Source organism: Ursus maritimus, unplaced genomic scaffold (genome assembly GCF_017311325.1).
Source record: "Ursus maritimus isolate PB19 unplaced genomic scaffold, ASM1731132v1 scaffold_12, whole genome shotgun sequence".
In the NCBI taxonomy this organism is placed as follows: domain Eukaryota; kingdom Metazoa; phylum Chordata; class Mammalia; order Carnivora; family Ursidae; genus Ursus; species Ursus maritimus.
This window is the reverse complement of record NW_024423564.1, coordinates 67,481,306-67,503,804: the sequence shown is the minus strand read 5'-3', so window position 1 is coordinate 67,503,804 and position 22,499 is coordinate 67,481,306. Positions and strand designations below refer to the sequence as shown.

The following is a 22,499-nucleotide window of genomic DNA, read 5'->3' as shown; positions in this document are numbered from 1 at the left end:
ACTTGAAAGGAGCATAGCTGAACAAAAGAAGAGGCCCAAGGTCTAAGTCCTGGGGTTCACCAATGTGTAGCAGTTAGGCAGATGAGGAAGAACCAGCAAAGGAAACCAAGAGAGAGCAATTAATAAAGTTAAAAGAGAACTAAGAACATGGTGTATTTTTAAGAAAGCATTTCAACAAAGAGAAAATGATCAACCAGGTAAGATCTTGGGGCTTGGTGAAGGAGAGATCACTAAGTAATCTTGACAAAAAAGTTTCATTGGACTATAATGGAATGAAGAGAATGAAAGAAGATGAAAAAGAAATGTCTACAACAACTGTCTTGAGGAGTATTGCTGTAAACAGGGAGCAGAGAAATAGGGAAGTAGCTGGAAATAGACATAGGCTCAAGGGAATTTTCTTTCTTATTTTTTTAAAAGATTTTATTTATTTATTTATTTATTTATTTATTTATTTATTTATTTATTTGACAAAGAGAGAGAGAGAGCAGAAGCAGGGGCAGCAGGAGAGGGAGAAGCAGGCTCCCCACCAGGGAGCCCAATGTGGGGCTCGATCCCAGGACCCTGGGATCATGACCTGAACCAAAGACAGACGCCTAACTGACTGAGCCACCCAGGTGCCCCAGGAGAGAGAGAATCTGAAGCAGGCTCCATGCCAAGCACAGAGCCCAACCTCACAACCCTGAGATCATGACCTGAGCTGAAATCAAGAATCAGACACTTAACTGAGCCACCCAGGCACCCTGAGAATCACCAACAACTTTTACTAAATTCAGACTCTGCCTGCCTCCTCCCTCTACCCCAGGCTCAGATTCTTTGCAGATTCTATTCTCCCTTCTTTCTTCTCCCCCACCATTTGTTTTTAATATTTTGTCCTCCCATGACTTCTATGACATTACACTTCTCTCTCCAACTCTTAGACTGTTCTTCCTCTGCTCCTTCCTGCTGCTAAACACAGTCCCTAAAAATATTTGCCTTCAGCCTCTACCTTTTCTTTCCTCTTATACTCTTCCCTTAAAATCCCATTTACTCTGTGTAGATGGTACCTGAATCTTTTTCTAGTTTTATGCTCTCCTCTAAGCATTAAATCTGCATTTCTAGCTATATCCTAGATATATTTTTACCTGGAAGTTCTGGAGCAGGTAAAAACCAACATCTTTTCCCTGTTCTCTATAAAACAACTGTTCCTGACTTGCCTATTTCTATAAATGGCACATTCGTTCTAAGCCCAGCAGGCTCAAACCAGTCATCTTTAACTCTCCCCCCAACCTTATACCTACTCTATTATTAAATTCCTTGTGCTCTGAGCTCTATATTGCCTCTTACTTTGACTCCTCGACTCCTTTCCTAGAGCTGCTATCCTAGCTAATAGTGTACTCCACCTTTCCATCATTTCATTCCCCTGCGTAAAACACTTTCTTGGTGGTGGTTTTTTGTGGGTTTATTTCTCTTTCTTTCTTTTTCCTCTCCTCTCCTCCCCTCCCCTCCTCTTCTCTCCCCTCTTCTCCTCCTCTCCTCTCCTTTACTTTTCACTTAGAAATAAAATTCAAATTCCCTACCATGGCTCATTAGGCTCTGTGCATCTGTCTCCTTCCCACTTTCAAGTTCATCTCCTACCACACTCCGTGGTTCACACTGTAAGCCAGCTACAGCTGTCTTTGTATTCACTGGATCTACCAAATCTTTCCAAAAATCAGTGTCTTGGCACTTTCTATTCCCTCTTCCTGGAACACTGTTCTGGCTGGTTCTTACATATCCTTCAGTTTTCAGAGGTCATTTCCTCACAGAGGCCCTCCTTCTCAAAATCATCTTAAATTCCCTTTCCCTATATCCCTATCACATAACCCTGTGTATTTCCTATATAACATTTCATATACTGTGAAGTTATTTTTTATGTGTTTATTTTGTCTCCCTCTCCTCTAATCCTACCTCTACCTCCAAATATAAACACCATAGACAGGAGACCATGTCCAGCTTGTTCATCATTTCCTTTTCCTAGAATAGTACCTAGAACATTGTGGGCACTCAATAAATATTAAATGATTAAAGAATAAATTCTATTCTGGATCACTATTACCTCTCAATTCACAATATTCTATGTTTTTTAATTTAATTAATTTTTTTAAGTAAGCTCTATGCCCAAAGTGGGGCTTGACTCATGACCCTGAGATCAAGAGTAGCATGCTCTACCCACTGAGCCAGCGAAGCACCCCAATGAGTCAAGATATTCTAACTCTTTACTGGTATCTATCCTTTTATTCTTTCTATTCAAATATAGTCTGATCATATATACTTCCCTGCTGAAAAAAATGCAATTGTTTCCTCTGCCTACCTACAATATTAAATGCAAACTCCACATTTTAGAATTCAAGGCTGTTTAACATGACCCTTTTCCAACCCTCCATCCCCTACCACTTTGTTCCTCTTGTGGGCCAAATGGGACTGCATCTCAGAGAACAGAGCACTATAGTTTCTCACCTCCATATCTCTGTTCCTGTTGTTACCTAATCCTGCAACCTCTCCTCCCACTCCCACATTCTACATGGCCATATCTATCCCCTTCGTCCAGATACACAGCAATGCAATTTTTTCCACGAAGAGCAGCTTTCTATATCCTCTCAACAAGATATCTCTTTACTTCCTTTCAGCTCCCAAAGCACATTGTTTGAACTTCTCCTATTATTTTGGTTTAATTCAAAGCAGTTTTCTTATTCCTGTTGCCCTCACCAGTCTATGGCTTCTTTGCGACAAAAATGTTAACTCTTTGTTAGATCCTTTGCAGAGTAACTAGTACTGAACTATAAGTATTTACTAAACCCCAGTAAGACCATCAATTTTCTGCCTAACAAAATCTATCAAGGCCCAGCTAAACTCTCATTCCCTCTGAGAAAACTTCCCTTTGTCTTTCTCTCATTTATTCTTTCCTTTCAAATAGTTACTGAGTACCTACATGTCAGACCTTTTGCTAAACAAAAACTTTAAAATATTCTTGCCAATGTCCATTGACGAATGGATAAAGAAAATGTATACACATGCAATAGAATACTATTCAGCCTTAAAAAGGAAGAAAAGTCTGACATGCTACAACACGATAAACCTTAAAAACATTACTTTATATAAAATAAGCCAGACACAAAAAGAAAAATATTGTGTGACTCTACTTACATGAGGTACCTAAAATAATCAAATTCACAAAGACAGAAAGTAAAACAACAGTTACCAGGAGTTAAGGGAAGAGGTGAATGGGGAGAACTCTAATATAACACTATAATGCATTAAAGTATAGTAAATACGTATCTCTCCTATTCCACCATTACACACTGAGATTATGAACTCTTGAGGGTAAAACCATATCTTATTCATGTCCTTATTCCTGGTCCTACCATAATATCCAGCACAAAGATAACCCTCTAAACTTTAAAGCTGCCCAACAATAAAATGGGCTGCCCGAAAAGAAGATGCTAGCTCCCTCTGACTGAAAGATCACATGGAAGCTCAATGACTCTTTCTGAAAAATGTTATGCAGAGAATTTCAACAGCTGCAGAAACCCAGTTGAATGAGATAGTATTAAAGATCCCTTCCAGCTGTAGGCCTCTGGCATAAGAATTCTCATGGTGGCTGTAGACCAGGAGGCTGTGAGTGGGACCCCTTGCCAGCCTTTGTTCCTGAACAGCGCTGCAACTTCAGGTAAGTAATGGAACTTTTGCAGGCTCTTTTCCTCATCCCAAGATACAAAAATTGTTGCTTTTAGTTAGCTACATTTAGGAATCGAACCATCATAAAATAATGCCCTAGTGTGGGATTAAAACGATTTTTCAGATAAATGAGGACATTCATTCTGTTAATAAATACTTATTAGGCATCCATAGTCCAATGCCTATCCATTATCACACACTGGAGTCTGGACATGTAATGATGATTAAACAAAGTCCCGAATAGCAGAGAACTTAAATTCTAGTGGGGTGAGACCTACAAGGTGGGGAAGGAGAAGAAAATAGAGAAGTGGCCCATACAGAAAATTAAATTGAGGCAATATATATCCTCCAATAGCTACTTTGGATTGAGCAGTTAGGGAAGCCCTGAAGAGATGGCAATTATGCAGAGATCTGAATGACAAAAAGGAAACAAAGATGCAAAGATCAGAAAGGCCTATTGCAAAGGCCCTGAGGCAGGAATAAGGCTCACTTGCCTGAGGTATGAAAAAACGAGGTTGAATGTAGTGGCAGGAGGGAAGAGGGAAGAAATGAAGTGTAAGAAGTAGACCAAGTCCAGGTCAAATAGAGCTTTGTAAGTTAGAATAAAATCCAAATTCTTTACCATAAGAGCAGTAGGGAAACTCTTAAAAGAATTTTAAGCAAAGGAGTCATCAGACTCATACCTTAAAATGATCACTCTAGTTTGAGCGCAAAATATGGTCAACAGGGGTGGGGAAGATTAGAAATTGAAAGATGCTGAGAGGCCTGTCAGAAAATGACTGCAAAAGATCAAGCAAGATGACGGTGGCTTACTGTTGGGTGGTAGAGAAGTAGGATGATATTACGAATATACATTTGGAGGTAAAGTTGGTAGGACTTGTTTAATGATGGATTTGGATGTGAGGATAACGGAAAAGAGGGGGGAAAAAGAGCTGTAACTTGAGTACTGTAGAGATGGTGGTTCTATTTCTGAAGAAAAAATAAGTAAATAGAAGAGAAACAAACAGTTTGGGTAGGAGAAGTTGGGTTAGAGATCAAGAATTCTTCTTTGACTATGTTCAAATTAATACGTCCCCTAGTTACCTAAGTGGCAAAGTCAAGTAGGCAAGTGGATAGATGCATGTGGAGTTCTGGAGATCGGAGCTGGAGATGGGGTTTATGAGTCATCACCATGTAACTGCATATTAAAGCCATGGAACAGGACAAGCTCACCTTGGGAGAACCAATACAGAGAAGAGAAGGAGGCCCAACTCCGAGCCTGGAACACTTAACCTTTAGATATTGAGCAAAGGAATGGCTGGCCTAGAGTTAGGAAGAAAATCGGGAGAGTGTGATGTCACAACAGCCAAGACAATAAACTGTTTCTAGGAAGAAGTGCCTATGACTAATGCTGTGAAGAGGTCAGTTGAGGTAAGAGAGAAATGGTCATTGGTTTAGCAGTCCTTGTAAGAGTGGTAAAGACAGAAGCCTGACTGGAGCGCGTGTGGGGAACTGAGTCAAATGAATCATTATAGAACTTTGATTATTCCTCAGCACAACTAAGGTATTAACTTCCACGGTATTAACTTCTTATGATGTCTTTACCAGAAACTCCAAATTTCTAGCATAAAATACATGATTCTTCCTAAAGATAATAGGCAGAAAGGCAGCAAAGAGTCAGATAAATCTGGATCTGAACTCATCTTCTGCCATTTACTAGCTATATGTCTTCAGGAAACTTTCTTAACCAGGTTAAGCTTCAGTTGCCTCGTCTATAAAATGGAAATATTAATAATACCTACCTCATAAGGTTGTTGTGAGGAATAATACGATATGCATGTAAAATGTGTAGTACAAGGGAGTTGTTATTGCTGCTGTTTGCATTATATATTTCTTTAGATACTCCCTTTTTAAAAAAATCACAGTACTTCATTGTATTAGGCTATTTTAATTGTTAAAATTAAACGTAAAAATATCTGATGCAGTTTGCCTACTTTTTTAAAATATACGTCCCATCTTTGTAAATATAAAAGGTGATATATCCACCACTTAGGAAATTCTAATATGCCCACATGGATGGCATGATAGAGGCTAAGAACTGCTTTATCTTCTACATATCCCCATCAGCCTAAACTACGTTAAACTTTACTCTCTGAAGTCTGCGTTGAGGAAAATAATGGGGTTATTAGAGGGGTGGATTCCTAACATATCATTAATAGCCTCAGGCTGTGCCCATAACTTCTACTTCATGCACAACATCAACAGTATAATTCTTACTTCATAACTTACTTTCAGGGATTTTAGCCTTTTTGTTTTATTCCTACATAAAAATTAAAATTGTTGCCATCTTTATATAAGACATTTAAATATTTAACGTATAGAGAAACAAACTGAGGACTTCAGAGGGGAGGGGGGTGGGGGAATGGGATAGACCGGTGATGGGTAGTAAGGAGGGCACGTATTGCATGGTGCACTGGGTGTTATACACAACTAATGAATCATCGAGCCTTACATCGGAAACCGGGGATGTACTGTATGGTGACTAACATAATATAATAAAAAATCATTAAAAAAAAATAAAATAAAATAAAAAAAAAAAATAATAAATAAATAAATATTTAACGTATAGAGAAAGGATAGCTAGCCAAACAACTAAAAATTATGTATCCAAATTAAGTAAAAATATTTTAAAACGTGTAATCACTTAAATAAATACAAAAATCTCTGTATACGCAGAAATAAATAATGCTAGTAGAACACTAGTCAAAATGCTGAAAAATACTCACCTCAAAGTCAAAGTGTAATCCCCCTGCATTTTTGTTGAGGCATCTCTGACCAAGAACGTACCATCTGGCATATCCCGTAATTTGTCATTTACTTCCTCCCTGAAAAATAGAATCATAGGAAAAATGAAAAAAATGTAATCAACAATTGTTCTCTTCACATATTATTACTAAGGCTAGTTAGGAGGTGAGTATTTCTAAGGTCACAGAATTATGGGGGCCTTCCGAGGTCATTTAATTCCTCCCCCTAGATATGATCTTTCTGTTTTGACTTTCGGTATTACACAACCTAAGGAAGGACTATTTGCTTTTTAAACTCTTCCAGATTTTAACCGTCTGTAGGGGATAGTATTTCCATTAAGCCTTTAGCGCTTCCTTAGGCAGGTCTGAACTTGTAGGGTTTCAGGAAAAACCAGCAGCTGTTTAGAAAGAAGGTTGTGTTTAAGCAACATTGGTAGCTGTGTCCCATCAGAGGGGGGTAAATTCACTAAGTTCACAACCTTTCAATATAATCTTCTCCAATTTGAATTTATACTGATGATAAATTCCTCCTGCAGAGTTGGTTTAGGACTTTAAGAAAGAACATTAGAACACTCAGGATATGGCAGGGCACAGAAGACTCTGAGTTACAGACCCACAAGTTCTTAGAATATAAATTTAAATGGTATTCAAATATAATAGATCCTTGGGGCTCCTGGGTGGCGCAGTCGTTAAGCGTCTGCCTTCGGCTCAGGGCGTGATCCCAGCGTTCTCGGATCGAGCCCCACATCAGGCTTCTCCGCTAGAAGCCTGCTTCTTCCTCTCCCACTCCCCCTGTTTGTGTTCCCGCTCTCACTGGCTGTCTCTATCTCTGTCAAATAAATAAAATCTTTAAAAAATAATAAATAAATAAATAAATAAATAAATAAATAAATAAATAAATATAATAGATCCTTTTATTGTACAATTATAAAACAAAAATTTTCTGACCCATTTTAATAAAAAATATATTAAGTCTCCTTCAAAAAATTAAACATAGAATTACCATATGACTTAGAAATTCCTTTTCAGGGTATACTCCCCAAAGAGCTAAAAGCAGGGACTTGAGGGGTGCCTAGGTGGCTCAGTCGGCTAAGCGGCCAACTCTTAATTTCAGCTCAGGTCATGATCTCAGGGTTGTGAGATCAAGCCCCATGTTGGGCTCCGCATTGGGCAGGGGGCCTGCTTAAGATTCTCTCTCTCCCTCTGTCCCTCCCCCCTCTAAAAAATAATAAATAAAAATTTTTAAAAAGCAGGGAATATGGGGCGCCTAAGTGGCTCAGTCAGTTAAGCGTCTGCCTTCGGCTCAGGTCATGATCTCCAGGTCCTGGAATCGAGCCCCTCATCGGCCTTCCTGCTCAGCAGGGAGTCTGCTTCTCTCTCTCTCCCTCTGCCCCTCCTCACTGCTCATTCTTTCTCTCTCAAGTAAATAAATAAAATCTTTTAAAAAAAAGAAAAAAAAAGCAGGGAATAAACATTTATACACCAATTTTCATGGCAGCATTATTCATAATAGCCAAAAGCTGTAAACAATCCAAATGTTCAAAGCCAAACCTCCAGATGAATGAATAAATAAAAATGTGGTATACACACATAATGGAATATTATTCAACCTTAAAGAGGGAGGAAATTCTGATACATGCTACAACATGGATGAACCTTGAAGACATTGTGCTAAGTGAAATATGCCAGTCGCAAAAGGATAAATAGTGTATGATTTCATTTATGTGAAGTACCTAGAGTAGTCAAATTCATAGAAACAGAAAGTAGGATGGTGGTTTCCCAGGGCTGGAGAGAACAGGAGGAAAAGGCAGTTAGTGTTTAATGAGTACAAAGTCTCGCTTTGGGGAAGATGAAATAGTTTCAGAAATGAATGACGATGATGGTTGAACAATACTGTGAATGTACTTAATGCCACTGAACTGTACATTTAAAGATGGTTAAAATGGTAACAAAGAAAAAAAAAGAAATGAGTGCCACTTTGGTAGTTGAAGAGAATAGACAAGAGAAACACAAGCATATTGAAGAATACAGCATCAACCTTGAACCCAATTTGACAGAAATGGATAGGTCTTTTTTAAAACAAAATACAAGAAAAACAAGAAATTTGAATATTCAAATTCAATATATATATATTTTCCCCCCTTCTCTAGGTTAAAAATTTCCCAAGACCACATTTTACCTAAAAAGCATTTTACTGCTAAAGAGTCCAATTTCTCAAAATGAAGCATGTGAAGAGTGCATCAAAATCACCTGGGGAGGTTGTTAAATGCAGATTCGTGGGCCACACCCCAATTGATTCTTGTGCATGCAAAGATTGTGGAACCATTGCCTTAAGCAGAGAAAGGTAAAGAAAATTAAGTACCTATAACTATCTTTTACAGAAAACCACATGTAGCTATCTTAAATCTTTTAAGTTTCATTTATTCAGAAATCTATCCTTAATACAGTATTAAAAGTAATAATCACACCTGTAATTTAAAGACTTTCTCGTGGAAGGACAGCATTTAGAAACTTCTGAAGTGTTCTCACAATTTTTAAAATGGTAATCTTTAAATGACAAATAGTAGGGCATGAAAATGTTTTATTTTTAACTTCTCAAAAATGATTTGTTTCTAAACTGCATTGAATTATAGTAGCATTCAAGTTACCTTGAAATATCCCCCCAGTACCATTCTGCATCCTGAAGAGAAACAGAACTGTCCTTCATTCCATTTGTAACAGCTGAAGTCATTGGCTTAGGTGGCTTTGGTGGAAGAGCTAGAAGAGAAATGAATATTATTTTGTAGATGTAAATTGCTATTTGTTTTCTAATTTCCTCAGTCAGGAACAGCTCATTAACCAATGTACATTAAGATTCAAATAATTATAAATTAAATAAAGTGTTATTTTATGTTAAATGTTAGCCAAAGAAGAAATCTTTCTAGAACTCTACCAGTAACTGCCTAAAAGGTGAAATTTTCAAGCTACTTGGTTTTTTTTTTCCTTCTTATAAAGTGCTAACTTTTAATTCTGAACAAACGTCCAAAAAAACTTCATTGGTTCTCAAAAGACAATGTGAAGCCCCTTCACAAACAATTCAGTCCAAAAGCCATTAAGTGAGACTCGTCATGATGGCCAAGAGTTGGTGTCAGAGCCCAAAGCAGGTGAAGGAGGATTACGTCCATATAGGAGGGCAGCAGCACAGCGCAGGATCTCAGAGCTGGAGGAGGGTGAGGAGGAGATCCTCACCGGTGCAGGCTGGCATGAGATGTTAAAGCTGAACGAAGGAAGAAGGGCAGTGGCGCAGGGCCCGGGTGGCACAGAATAGTGGAGACCAAACCAATGAGGACACAGTCCTCAGAAGAGGGCACACCAATACAATGGGACAAAGCCAGATGAGGGTGAAGAGTTTCTACTTGGGGGAGGGGAGGCTAGGAGGTGTCAAGGGGGAATGCAGCAATGGCTATAAGAGATTGGGTACATAGAGATCAAAAAAGTACAACTATTAAAAATAATAGGAGCCAGGTTTCTCATAGTCTAAAAATGAAGTTACAAATATGGAAAGGTGAAAAAAAACAGAACAATACCTCTACTTTGAACTGGAATTACAGCTATAGATATGAACTCATGAAATTTAATAGAAAGATAGATGCAAATGTCTATACATATAGGGAATAAACTATTCCCTAGCTCTGTCCCTTGAGAAGTCCTAAGACCAGCAGCATCCCAATACACATAACTAGCACCCAGATCTTGGTTTTTAATGCTCTTCTCTACTAAAAAGAACCAGGGTTCTTTGAAGAAAAGCTGATTCCAGGGCTGGGGTAGAACTGGGCTAGAGCTGGGGTAGAACAAGAACCTAATGAACCTCGAACGTCATGCTATACCAAAAAGTAAAGAGCAAGTGCTCAAAGAATGAGGGGCCATGACAAAAGAATAAAGAAGCCAGCTTGATGGGGCTCCCATTAACCAAATATGGAACAACTGGAGTATCAATACAAATAATGGTAGAAGGGGAATATAAGCCACCAAACAAAATAAGAATCCATGTGCCATGCAGATATAAATAAATAAATGAAAAACCAAAAGATTTATAGGGAGGATTTATATAATCTCAAAGGGCTTTCCCACAAAATGCTTATTAGTCATAAAAATAAAAAGACAAATAATAATAGTGGAGAACCCTGGCAAACACTACCTTAATCAAGTAATCAATCAAGTTAATACCACCAGTAATGATAAAATCTTGGGCCCCCAATAGGATGCACTGAGAAGGATGTTAATATCACTTCTAGGATATTCCTGCCAAATACACATAAACTGAATTAAACATGAGGAAACATCAGACAAATTACAATTTAGAGACATTCTACAAAAAAAATTGGCCTGTAATCTTCAAAATTGTCAAGGTCATGAAAATCCAGAAAGATTGAGGAACTGTTCCAGATTGAAAAAGACTAGAGAATCATGACAAATGCATGTGTGATTCTGGACTGGATCCTTTTTGTTATAGAGGACATTATTGGAACAAGGACAAAACCTGAATGCAAGCTGAGGATAAGACTGGTATTGTAATGCATCAACATTAATTTTCTGATTTTGTATCGCAGTTATGTAGGAAAATGTTCTTGTTGGTGGGAAATACACAGAAACATTATCATTGCAGGGTATCAGGTTGGCAACTTACTCTCGGTGGCTCAAAAAAATAAGTTATTTGTACTGTACTTGTAACTTTCTATAAACTTGAGATGGTTTCTAGATTTTTTTTAATCAACGAAAGTTAGAGACAATATGGAGGGAAAAGGAGAACAATGTAAAATGTTCTTCAAAACAGAAACTCTTGGGGTGCCTGGGTGGCTCAGTCAGTTAAGCATCTGCCTTTGGCTCAGGTGATGATCCCACGATCCTGGGATCGAGCCCCACGTCTGGCTCCCTGCTCAGCTGGGAGCCTGCTTCTCCCTCTCCCTCTACCTGTTGCTCCCCCTACTTGTGCTCTCTCTAAGAAATAAAATATTTAAAAAAAAAAAAAAAGACAAAACAGAAACTCTTTACTGTCAAAAATTCAATGGTAAAAGAATAGTCTTTTTAACAAATGGTGGGAGTACAACTGGTTCCCCACTTTCAAAAGAATATAGTCAGACCCCCGTTTCATACCATATGCAAGAATTGACTCAAAATGGGGGCGCCTGGGTGGCGCAGTCATTAAGCGTCTGCCTTCGGCTCAGGGCGTGATCCCAGCATTCTGGGATCAAGCCCCACATCAGGCTCTTCTGCTGGGAGCCTGCTTCTTCCTCTCCCACTCCCCTTGCTTGTGTTCCCTCTCTCGCTGGCTGTCTCTGTCAAATAAATAAATAAAAGCTTAAAAAAATATATTAAAAAAAAAAGAATTGACTCAAAATGGATCAAAAACATAAATGTAAGAGCTAAAACTGTAAAACTTTTTTAAAAAAGATTTTATTTATTTATTTGACAGAGGGAGGGCACAAGCAGGGGGAGTGGCAGGCAGAGGGAAAAGCAGGCTCCTCGCTGAGCAAGGAGCCCAATGAGGGACTCGATCCCAGGACCCTGGGATCACAACCTGAGCCAAAGGTAGACCCTTAACCGGCTGAGCCACCCAGGCATCCCAAAAATTTGAATCTTCATAATTTTGGACCAGGCACTGGTTTCTTAGATAGGAACCAAAAGCACAAACCAAAAAACAAACAACCAACAACAACAAAAAACAAAACAAACGAACAAAAAAAAACCCACAGATAAATTGGACTTGATCAAAATTAAAAATTTTTGTGCTTCAAATGACATCAAGAAAGTGCAAAGACAACACACAGAATGGCAGAAAATCTTTGTAAATCATATATCTGATAAAACTGTACCTAGAATACATAAAGAAGTCTTGCAACTTAATAAAAAGACAAATAACTGAATTAAAAATGTGCAAAGGGGGGCGCCTGGGTGGCACAGAGGTTAAGCGTCTGCCTTCGGCTCAGGGCGTGATCCCGGCGTTATGGGATCGAGCCCCACATCAGGCTCCTCCACTGTGAGCCTGCTTCTTCCTCTCCCATTCCCCCTGCTTGTGTTCCCTCTCTCGCTGGCTGTCTCTATCTCTGTCGAATAAATAAAATCTTTAAAAAAAAAAATGTGCACTGGATCTGATAAGACATTTCTCCAAAGAAGATATACAAATGGCCAACAAGCACATGAAAAGATAATATCAGCCGTCAAGGAAATCAAATCAAAATCACAATAAGATACCACTTCAGGGGTGCCTGGGTGGCTCAGTCGGCTGAGCATCCAACTCTTGGTTTCAGCTCAGGCCATGATCTCGGTGTCATGGGATCGAGCCCCATGTGGTGCTCCGGGCTCAGCGTGGAGTCTGCTTGGGATTCTCTCTCTCCCTCCCCTTCTGCCTCTCCCCTCGCTTGCTAGAGCTCTCTCTCTCTCTGTCAAATAAATAAATAAAATCTAAAAAAAATAAAAAGATATCACTTCACACCCACTAGGATGACTATACAGTTGACCTTTTGACAACAGGGGTTTGAACTGCAAGCATGGGTCCTCTTATACACAGATTTTTTTTTTTTCAACAAATACATTAGAAAATTTCTTGGAGATTTGCAACAGTTTGAAAAACCTTGCAGATAAAGCACATAGCCTAGAAATATCAAAAAGCTTAAGAAAAAGTTAGATATACCATGAATGCATAAAATGTATGTATATACTAGTCTATTTTATCATTTACTACCATAAAATATACACAAATCATAAAAAGTTAAAATTTATCAAAATTTTATGCAAACACTTACAAACTGTACATGGCCCCATTTGCAGTTGAGAGAAATGTAAACAAAGGTAAAGATACAGTACTAAATCATAACTGCTTAAAATTAACTGTAATATATACTGTACTACTAAAATAATTTTGTAGCCATCTCCTGTTGCTATTGCAGTGAGCTTAAGTGTTATGAGTATCAGCTTAAAATGTCCTGTGACACTAATCATCTCTGCATGAACAGTTCATCTCTCCAGTGAATTGTATATTGCAGTAAAAAGTAATCTCCCATGGTTCTTGCATATTTTTTGTGTTACCATAAACCTTGAATGACACCAGAGGACCCATACAAAGTGCCACTAGTGATGCTGGAAGCTTCCAAGAAGCAAAGAAAAGTCATGACATTACAAGAAAAAGTTGAATTGCTTGACTGAGGTCTGCAGTTGCTCACCAGCCTAAGGACCATTGTTTAAAAAAAAAGAAAAAAGAAAAAAAAGAAAGAAAGAAAGGGAAATTTGTGAAGCCATCCCTGCAGCTATGTCAGTAGGTGCAAAAACCTTGCACTTTATAGGAAATACCTTTTTATCCTGTATTGAAAATGCAGCTTTTATGTGGGTGCAGGATTGCTATAAGATACCTATAGACTCTAATATTATTCAAGAAAAAGCTAAGTCATTATATGACAACTTAAAGCAAAAGGAAGGTGAAGGATCTAAAACTGGAGAATTTAACCAGCAAAGGATAGTTTGATAATTTTAGAAAGAGGCTTTAAAAATGTCAAGAGAACAGCACAAGCGGCTTCTGCCAACCAAGAGGCAGCAGACAAGTTCCCAGAGGCCATTAAGAAAATCATGAAGGAGAAAGGATTTCTGTCTGAACAGGTTTTTAATGCAGACAAAAGTGCCCTTTTCCAGAAAAAAAAAAAAAAAAAAGCTACAAAGGACATTCATTTATAAGAAAGAGAAGCAAGCACCAGGATTTAAGACAGGAAGGGATTTAAAAAAAACAAACAAAAAAACAAGACAGGAAGGGATAGGCTAACTCTACCATTTTGCACAAATGCAGTTGGGTTTATGATCAAGACTGCCCTTATCTATAAAGTTGCTAACCCCTGAGCCTTGAAGGGAAAAAAATAAACACCAGTTGCCAGTCTTTTGGTTATACAACAAGAAGGCCTGGACAACGAGTACCCTTTTTCTGGATTAGTTTCACTGATGCTTTTCGTCCCTGAAGCCAGGAAGTACCTTGCCAGTAAAGGACTGCCTTTTAAAGTTCTTTTGATATTGGACAATGTCCCTGGCCACCCAGAACCCCACAAATTCAACACCAAAAGTGCTAAAAGGGTCTACTTGCTCCCAAACACATCTCTAAATCAGCCTTCAGATCAGGGGGTCATAAGGACCTTTAATGCTCATTACACTCAGTACTCTATATAAAGGATTATCAACACTCTGGACAAGAACCCTGATAGAGAGAACATCATGAAGGTCTAGAAGGATTACATTACTAAAGATGCCATCACTGTTACAGAAAAAGCAGTGAAAGCCATCAAGCCTGAAACAATAAATTCCTGCTAGAGAAAATAGTGTCCAGATATTGTACATTACTTCACAGGATTTACAATGGAGCCAATCAAGGAAATCATGAAAGAGATTGTGGATATGGAGAAAGAAAGGAAGAAAAGAAAGAAAGAAAAGAAAGAGGAAGGAAGGAAGGAAGGAAGGAAGGAAGGAAGGAAGGAAGGAAGGAAGGAAGGAAAAAAATGTGGCGAGTGAAGGGTTTCAAAATATGGATCTTGGAGAAATTCAAGAGCTAAGTGACACCATACCAGAGGAATTAACAGAAGACAACATGATAGAGAGAAGTGCTACTGAACTGGTGTCAGATGATAAGAAGGTAAAGAAGCAGTTTCAGAAAACAAATTGACGTTAGACAATCTGGCAGAAGGGTTCCAAATATTAAAAACTGCTTTTGACTTTATAGAGGACATGGACCCTGGTATGATACAAGCACTGAAACAATAACAAATGGTGGAAGGATTGGAAGGATTGGTACTGTATAGAACATTTTTTTAGAAAACTGAAAAAGCAAAAATGTCAGATAGAAATTACTACATATTTCCATAAAGCTACACCAAGTGTGCCTGCTTCTCCTGCCTCCCCCTCCACCTGTGCCAGCCACCCTACAATAGCAAGACCACTCTTCCTCCTCCTCTTCAGCCTGAGCATGGATGAAGATCTTATGATGACCCAATTCCACTTAACAGCAAATAATCATTATACTGTACAGTTAATAAACTTAATTGTTGTGCTTGTGTCTTGGTATGAAAATCTAATAACTATATAGCAAGAACTGCATGAGACATTTTTGTCATCATTCATCATCATTGCCAATCGTACTGATGCTTCATTATCAATGCATGAATTGTTAGATCTGTAAATAAATATTAATTTTTTCACATTATCTTTTCATTTTTGGTGTCTAGTGTTAGTAATATGTATAACATCTTACAGTGTTTTGTATCATATCATATTGATGTAGGTATTAAAAGAGATGATTCATTTTGTAAACAGACAACATAAACTTAGATAATCAATAAATACAGTTCTGTAAATGTATTTTCTCTTCCTTATGATTTTCTTACTAACATTTTCTTTTCTCTAGTTTGCTTTATAGTAAGAATACAGTATACAAATACAACATACAAAATGTGTGTTAAACAACTGTTTCTGTTATCAGTAAGGCTTCGGTCAACAGTAGGCTATTACTAATAGGTAAGTGTTTGAGAAGTCAAAAGTTATAAACAGATTTTGGACTACACAGGGGATTGGTGCTTCTAACTCCCACATTATTCAAAGGTAAACTGTAATCAAAAAGACAAGTGTTGGTGAGAATGTGGAGAAACTGGAACTCTCATACACTGCTGATGGAAATATAAAATGATGCAAATGTTTTGAAAACCGTTTAGCAGCTCCTCAAAAAGTTAAACCTAGTCACCATATTACCCAGCAATTTCAATCCTAGTTACATACTCAAGAGAAATGAAAGAGAGACCCACACAAAAACTTGTGTATGAATGTTTGTAATGGCATTGTTTATAATAGCCAAAAAGTAGAAACAATCCAATATTCATCAACAGATGAATGGGTAAATAAAATGTGGTATATATCCATACAGTCCACACAGTGGAATATTATTTAGCAGTAAAAAGGAATGAAATATTTTATAAAATGTATGAACCATGAAAATATTTAGGCTAAGTGAAAAGCCAGTCACAAAAGACCACATTAGATGATTCCATTATCCAAAACAGGCAAATTTACTGAGACAGAAAGTAAATTAATGGTTGCCTAGGACTGAGGGTGGGATTAAAGAGGAAAAGGGAAGGACAGCTAAATGTGTGCAGAGTGGGGTAATAAAAATGTTACAAAATTGTTTGTGGTAATGGTTGCAAAACTGAATACACTAAAACCTACTGAATTATACACTTGAAGTGGGTGAATTGTATGCTATGTGAATTTTATCACAATAAAGCTGTTATTTTTTAAAAAAAACTATCAGGCTACCGAAATTACTAGGTAAGGAAAGAACTTGCTATAATTCATCTTTTTTTCTAAATGCTATTTCTACCTATCTTGTTTGAAAGGACTTGATGTGGCTTATAAAAAGTAGCTACAGTTGGACCTATAATTTTGTAAAATTTAAAATTCTTCTACTTATCCATTTATAAGGATTAACAGTTTAAACTTACGCTATATAAAGCATTGTGCTATAGCTATGAAAGGTAGAAGGATAAGGTGTTTCCAGCACTCAAAAGAACAAACCTACAGGGAACGACATATAGAAACACCTAACCATAACCCTCAGCAGAACAAAGTAAATACTATAATAAAGGTAAAAGCGAAGTGTAATGGAAACCCAGCAAAAGGAGCAACTGATGTCCTCCTGCGGAAACTTTAATTCAAACACCAAGCTTCTCAAACCTAGTCCTTAGTGAACTGAGTGCCATGACCAACAGGGCCCAACAAGAACCAATATGCCTCCTTGAGTTAGCAGTGGGTTACACCCTAATCACCAAAAGGAATCACACAGACCTGGTGTTATCTATAAACTGAGTTGACCAAGCTGTGTGGGGAAGATGCTGTTTATGGATAATAATAGTTCACTGATAGCTCTACCGCCAGCAAACATATAATGAGCATTTCATCTATACAAAGGGCTGCCCAGAGCTTCCTTGTATCCTGTTTTTCTCATCTGCAGAAATAAGAATAAAATGATTACAAAGAAGTTGCTAAAACAACACAACTATAATGAACTATAAGATCTGAAATGAATGCAATACTGGCCTATTTATACATTCTTATCTATCATCATTCTATACATATATTAAATAATTATTGAATACCTACTATTTCTAAAAGCTGGGGATTACAGCAATAAACTAGATAGACACAGTCCCTATACTTAAGGACTTTACAGTCCAAAAGGATAAATTTCAAGGTAATTCATTATTCCTAAAGTCATGAGTATGTTCAAATTTAGCTCCATTAAACTACAGTCTTCAAACTAAATGTTTTGATTTCTCTGGTATTTGATTCCCATTTCCATGTAAATTACAGAATTCACTGAACAAAAGCAAATAAAAATTTATCTTAACCTTCTAATTATATGGATAAGCAGATTTGTATATGTTGCTTCCAGATTACGATATTATAAATAAGGTTAAAAAATTCCAAATCACATATATTTTAAGTAGGTCAAGTGGAACATATTGAGAGAAAAGCTAATTAGGGTACATTAATTATCTTCCAACCACTTGACAAGGTAGTTCTTGCATGAGGTGAGTACTGTAGTGTTGAGTGATGTTAAATGCACCTGAACAAATATCTTCCTCAATAAGTATCTGTAAAATACCTAACACTTTTGTTTCTGTTTAGTAGATGATAAAAAGCATCTCTTTCGATTTTCAGATACTATATTACAAGTTTTTAAAAATCAGCATACACAAAGATTGTTCAATTCAGTTTCAATATGTAGATGAATATATACACACAAATGTACATGTGTGTTTTTGTGCACATGTGTATATATATGTATATATGAATAAAGCCATCTGGAAAAATACAGACATGGTTGATACTGTACATAACAGGGATGGGGAGCAACCCAGGAGAGTACTTTATGTACATATGTTTCCTTTATATATGTTTTAACAAAAACAAAAATGATGGTTATGAGTAATTTTTTATTTTAATCTATTGTGTTTTCTTTTTGGGAAAACTTTCAAAAATTCACTTTGGTATTTTTTAAAAAAGATTTTATTTATTATTTATTTGAAAGAGAGCGAGAGAGCACGGGCAGGGGGAGCAGCAGAGAGAGAGGGAAAAGCAGACTCTCTGCTGAGCAGGGAGCCTGATGCGAGGCTTGATCCTAGGACCCTGAGATCATGACCTGAGCTGAAGGCAGACGCTTAACCAACTGAGCCATCCAGGTGCCCACTTTGGTGTTTTTTTAATTAAAGAATGTACTCAGGGGCTACAGCACTGTAAAAAGATTACTTCTTATACTCTACAAATAAACAGTAAAGTATCATATCAAAGTTAAATGTACTGAAGTTGATAACTGTGGTAACTGTGGAATGTAAAGGAACATTCCTATTCTTAGGAAATATATATTAAGGTATTTAGGGGTTAAGGGCCAGGATGACTGTAACTTATTCTCAAATAGTTAAGAAAAAGCAGTATGACTTGATATAAAGAGAGAACATGAATGATAAAACAAATGGAATAAAATGTTAACAAGTGAACCTGATCGTGTTCTTTTTTTTTTTATAATGATTTTTTATTATATTATGTTAGTCACCATACAGTATTGATTGTGTTCTTTGTATCCTTTTTTTTGAAACTTTTCTGTAAGCTTGAAATTATTTCCAAATAAAATATTTAATTTAAAAAAATTAAGAATCAGAGTTAGGTACTTATTAAAACCAGGGAGGAATGGCAGATCACAGCCCTTATAGTCTATGCTAAGGTTTGACTTTATAAAGGATAGCTTCAAATAAAAAACGGTAGAAAAAAGACTAAAACAACATTTGAATGTATGTCCCCAGTCTGTGCTAGGGGAGGAAGGGGCACACCTAATTATATAAGCAGTCAGAGAGACTGTCAAACCTTTTGATTCCAAGTACCACAAAACTGGGAGCCAGCTATATATCCCTCATTTCAGGGTGAAGTTTTAACCAACATTCTGTCTGAAACTCTGACCAAAGACTTTCTTAATTCTGTAACCCAAACATACAGTGCAGTGCCCTGTACACAGTACACACAATAAACGTGTTCCTTCCACGGTGGCTGATGTACTTATTCTAGGCCTTTGTTCCCTCCATCCATAAAATAGGGCTAAAGTAGTATCTACATCTTATGAGGATTAAATGAGTCAATATATATAAACTTAAAACAGTGTACGACATACAGCAATCAATAAATATTAGCTGTTAGATATAGGTGCTACTCTAGATGCCAAAGACAGTAACAAGATAGTACAGTGGGCAATTTGAATAAGTAAAATATACAATTACTGTGCTATGGTTAAACACAGTGAAAGTATTTTTAAAGTATATCTTAAAAGGTAAATATTATAGTATATGATTTATATCTCAACTTAAAAAGAAAAAAAAGAGTGATGGGTGCCCCTGGGTGGCAAAATCGGTTGGGCGCCCACTCTTGGTTTCGGCTTGGGTCGTGATCTTAGGGTTGTGAGACTGAGCCCAGCGTCCGTCTCCACAGGAGTCGGCTTAAGATTCTCTCTCTCCCTCTGCCCCTCCCTCCTATTCTCTCTCAAATAAATAAAACTTTAAAAAGAAAAAAAGAGAAACACAGAAAGAATAGGATGCCGCAGAGCACAAAAAAAGGGCACTGAATCTAGAGAGTCAAAGACGGCAAGGTAGTGTCCCAGACTAAAGGAACAGCATGTATATTCAAAAAAAAAAAAAAAGTCCAAGAGAGAATTTAAAGAAATGCCTGAAACATGGAGAGTACAAGGTGGGGAATATAGTGGAAGCTCATTTTAGCCACCTGTCATCTCCTATGTTTTCACCCCAATGTAGCCCCCTCCCCACTAAACCATCTCTTCATTGCTCATGATTCCATTATGTCTTCTGGGCCTTCCTCCTTGATCATTCTACCCACATTGTAATTAAACTATTTTATAATATCAATATTTTCCCAGAAAGTGTTTTTTCTCCACTTCCTAGCCTACTCTGAAATCTGGCTCTTCCTGAAGAACACTACTAATCTTGCAGCCCCCACTCTTGCAAGGTTGCTCATTTTCCCGTACCTCATGTACTCTGGGTCTCTGTTCTTCCTGAGCTCTCAATTTTCCTAGAAGGCCCTTTCTTCTTTCATCCACACATTAAAACTGGTATTTCCTTGACCCACTTTTTACTCTATACTTGCATCTACTCCCATAGCTTCAAATTATACTCTGATCCCAAAACAGTATTTCTAACTACAAGATCTTTTCTAAATATCTGAGTGTCCAACAGAAGACACCTAATATGTGTCAAGCACTGTAGCAGGCACAGTGATTTAGACCAGTGCTTCTCAGACTTTAATAAATTATAAATAACCTACAGATCTTATAAAAATGTAGAATATGGTTTGCTAGGTGTGGGTTGGGGCCTGGAGCGCCCAGGTTGTACCAATGCTGCTGGTCCAAACCTTGAGTAGCAAGAAGCTTACAGATATCTCTTTGAAAAGTTTCTATGGGATTAAAAAAAAAAAATAGGCAAGTAGATTACAATAGCTAAAATATAATTGATTTAATACATTTAATACCTCTAAAATCACTCCAAAATTAGCAATAAAATATATTTTTAATGGTATAAACACATGATAGCAAAGAGATGAGGAGAGTAAACAACAGCAGATGATAGCAAAAGAACTTTAATACAGAAAAGGCAAACATATGAATTTGACTTGGTAGAGTACAAAAACTGAAATCCAGGGGCGCCTGGGTGGCACAGTGGTTAAGCGTCTGCCTTCGGCTCAGGGCGTGATCCCAGCATTATGGGATCGAGCCCCACATCAGGCTCTTCCTCTATGAGCCTGCTTCTTCCTCTCCCACTCCCCCTGCTTGTGTTCCCTCTCTTGCTGGCTGTCTTTATCTCTGTCGAATAAATAAATAAAATCTTAAAAAAGAAGAAAGAAAGAAAGAAAGAAAGAAAGAAAGAAAGAAAGAAAGAAAGAAAGAAAGAAAGAAAGAAAGAAAGAAAGAAGGAAAGAAAGAGAGAAAGGAAGGCAGGCAGAATCCTAGACCCACCCCAGCGTTCTAGACCTGGTGAATCAGAATCTGCATTAAAAAAAAAAACCTGAAATCCAAGCCTGAAAAGAGAGAGTCCAATTAAAAAAAAAAAAAAATCTACTTTGCAACACTGTACTCTGGGAAGCCAGGAATTGAAGGCAAGCACATCTCTGAAGGGAGGAGTGAGTGATGGGGCCATAACCTGAAGAACTGGCTGACAGTCTACAAAAAGAGCAGTTAGATACCTAGTTCTCCACCCCAACCCCCAAGCAACCAGTCAACTACCCCTCCCCCACCCCAAACAAAGGCTGCCTGTCAACTTATCAATCCAGAGAAACAATTATAGAGGCTCTGGACTCAGGGAACACCAACCACAGCTAGGACTAGGGGTAAGTCCTTTACTGAAAACAGCAGAATTAAGGAAAAGATAGATGTCCCAACTCCCTTCCCCACCTCAGTTCTTTGAACACTGAACCACCAAGCTTATATTCCTAGGGAGGAGTCAGGAAGATTTTTCTCTGGGGAAACTGACAAGAATCCAAAAAAGACCTAAAAATACAGATACTTGGGGGTTACCAATGAAAAAGATATTCACCATCTTATCAACTTTCAGTGAAAGCCTCCAATTAACACAGCCTGACCACTGACATGAAGCTTCCAATCAACTTTTTAGTATCATTCTTAAATAAGAACAAACCCTTTAAAAAGGAAGGAAGCTCTGACACATCTTACAACATGGAGGAATCTTGAAGATACGTCACAAAAGGACAGATAAGCCAGTCACAAAAGGAAAAATATTGTGTGATTTCTCTTATATGAGGTAGCTAAAGTTGTCAAATTCACAGAGACAAAGTAGAATGGTGGCTGTCAGAGGCTGGGGGGAAGGGGAATAGGAAGTTAGTTTAATAGGTACAGAATTCCAGTTAGGTAAGATGAAAAAGGTCTGGAGATGAATGATAGTTATGGTTAAACAA

The 22,499-nt window shown here is 37.6% G+C and overlaps 1 protein-coding gene across 1 annotated transcript in view; it reads right to left on the bottom strand.

The window, feature by feature from the left end:
- Nucleotides 1–22,499, bottom strand: part of PIK3R3 (phosphoinositide-3-kinase regulatory subunit 3) — a 135,243-nt gene that overhangs the window by 34,895 nt on the left and 77,849 nt on the right. Inside the window, exons 2-3 of the mRNA XM_008699270.2 lie at nucleotides 9,125–9,233; nucleotides 6,459–6,557 (exon numbers count right to left, since the gene is read on the bottom strand). Coding sequence (XP_008697492.2) covers nucleotides 6,459–6,557; nucleotides 9,125–9,233 — 208 coding nt within the window. The remainder of the gene's footprint in view (nucleotides 1–6,458; nucleotides 6,558–9,124; nucleotides 9,234–22,499) is intronic.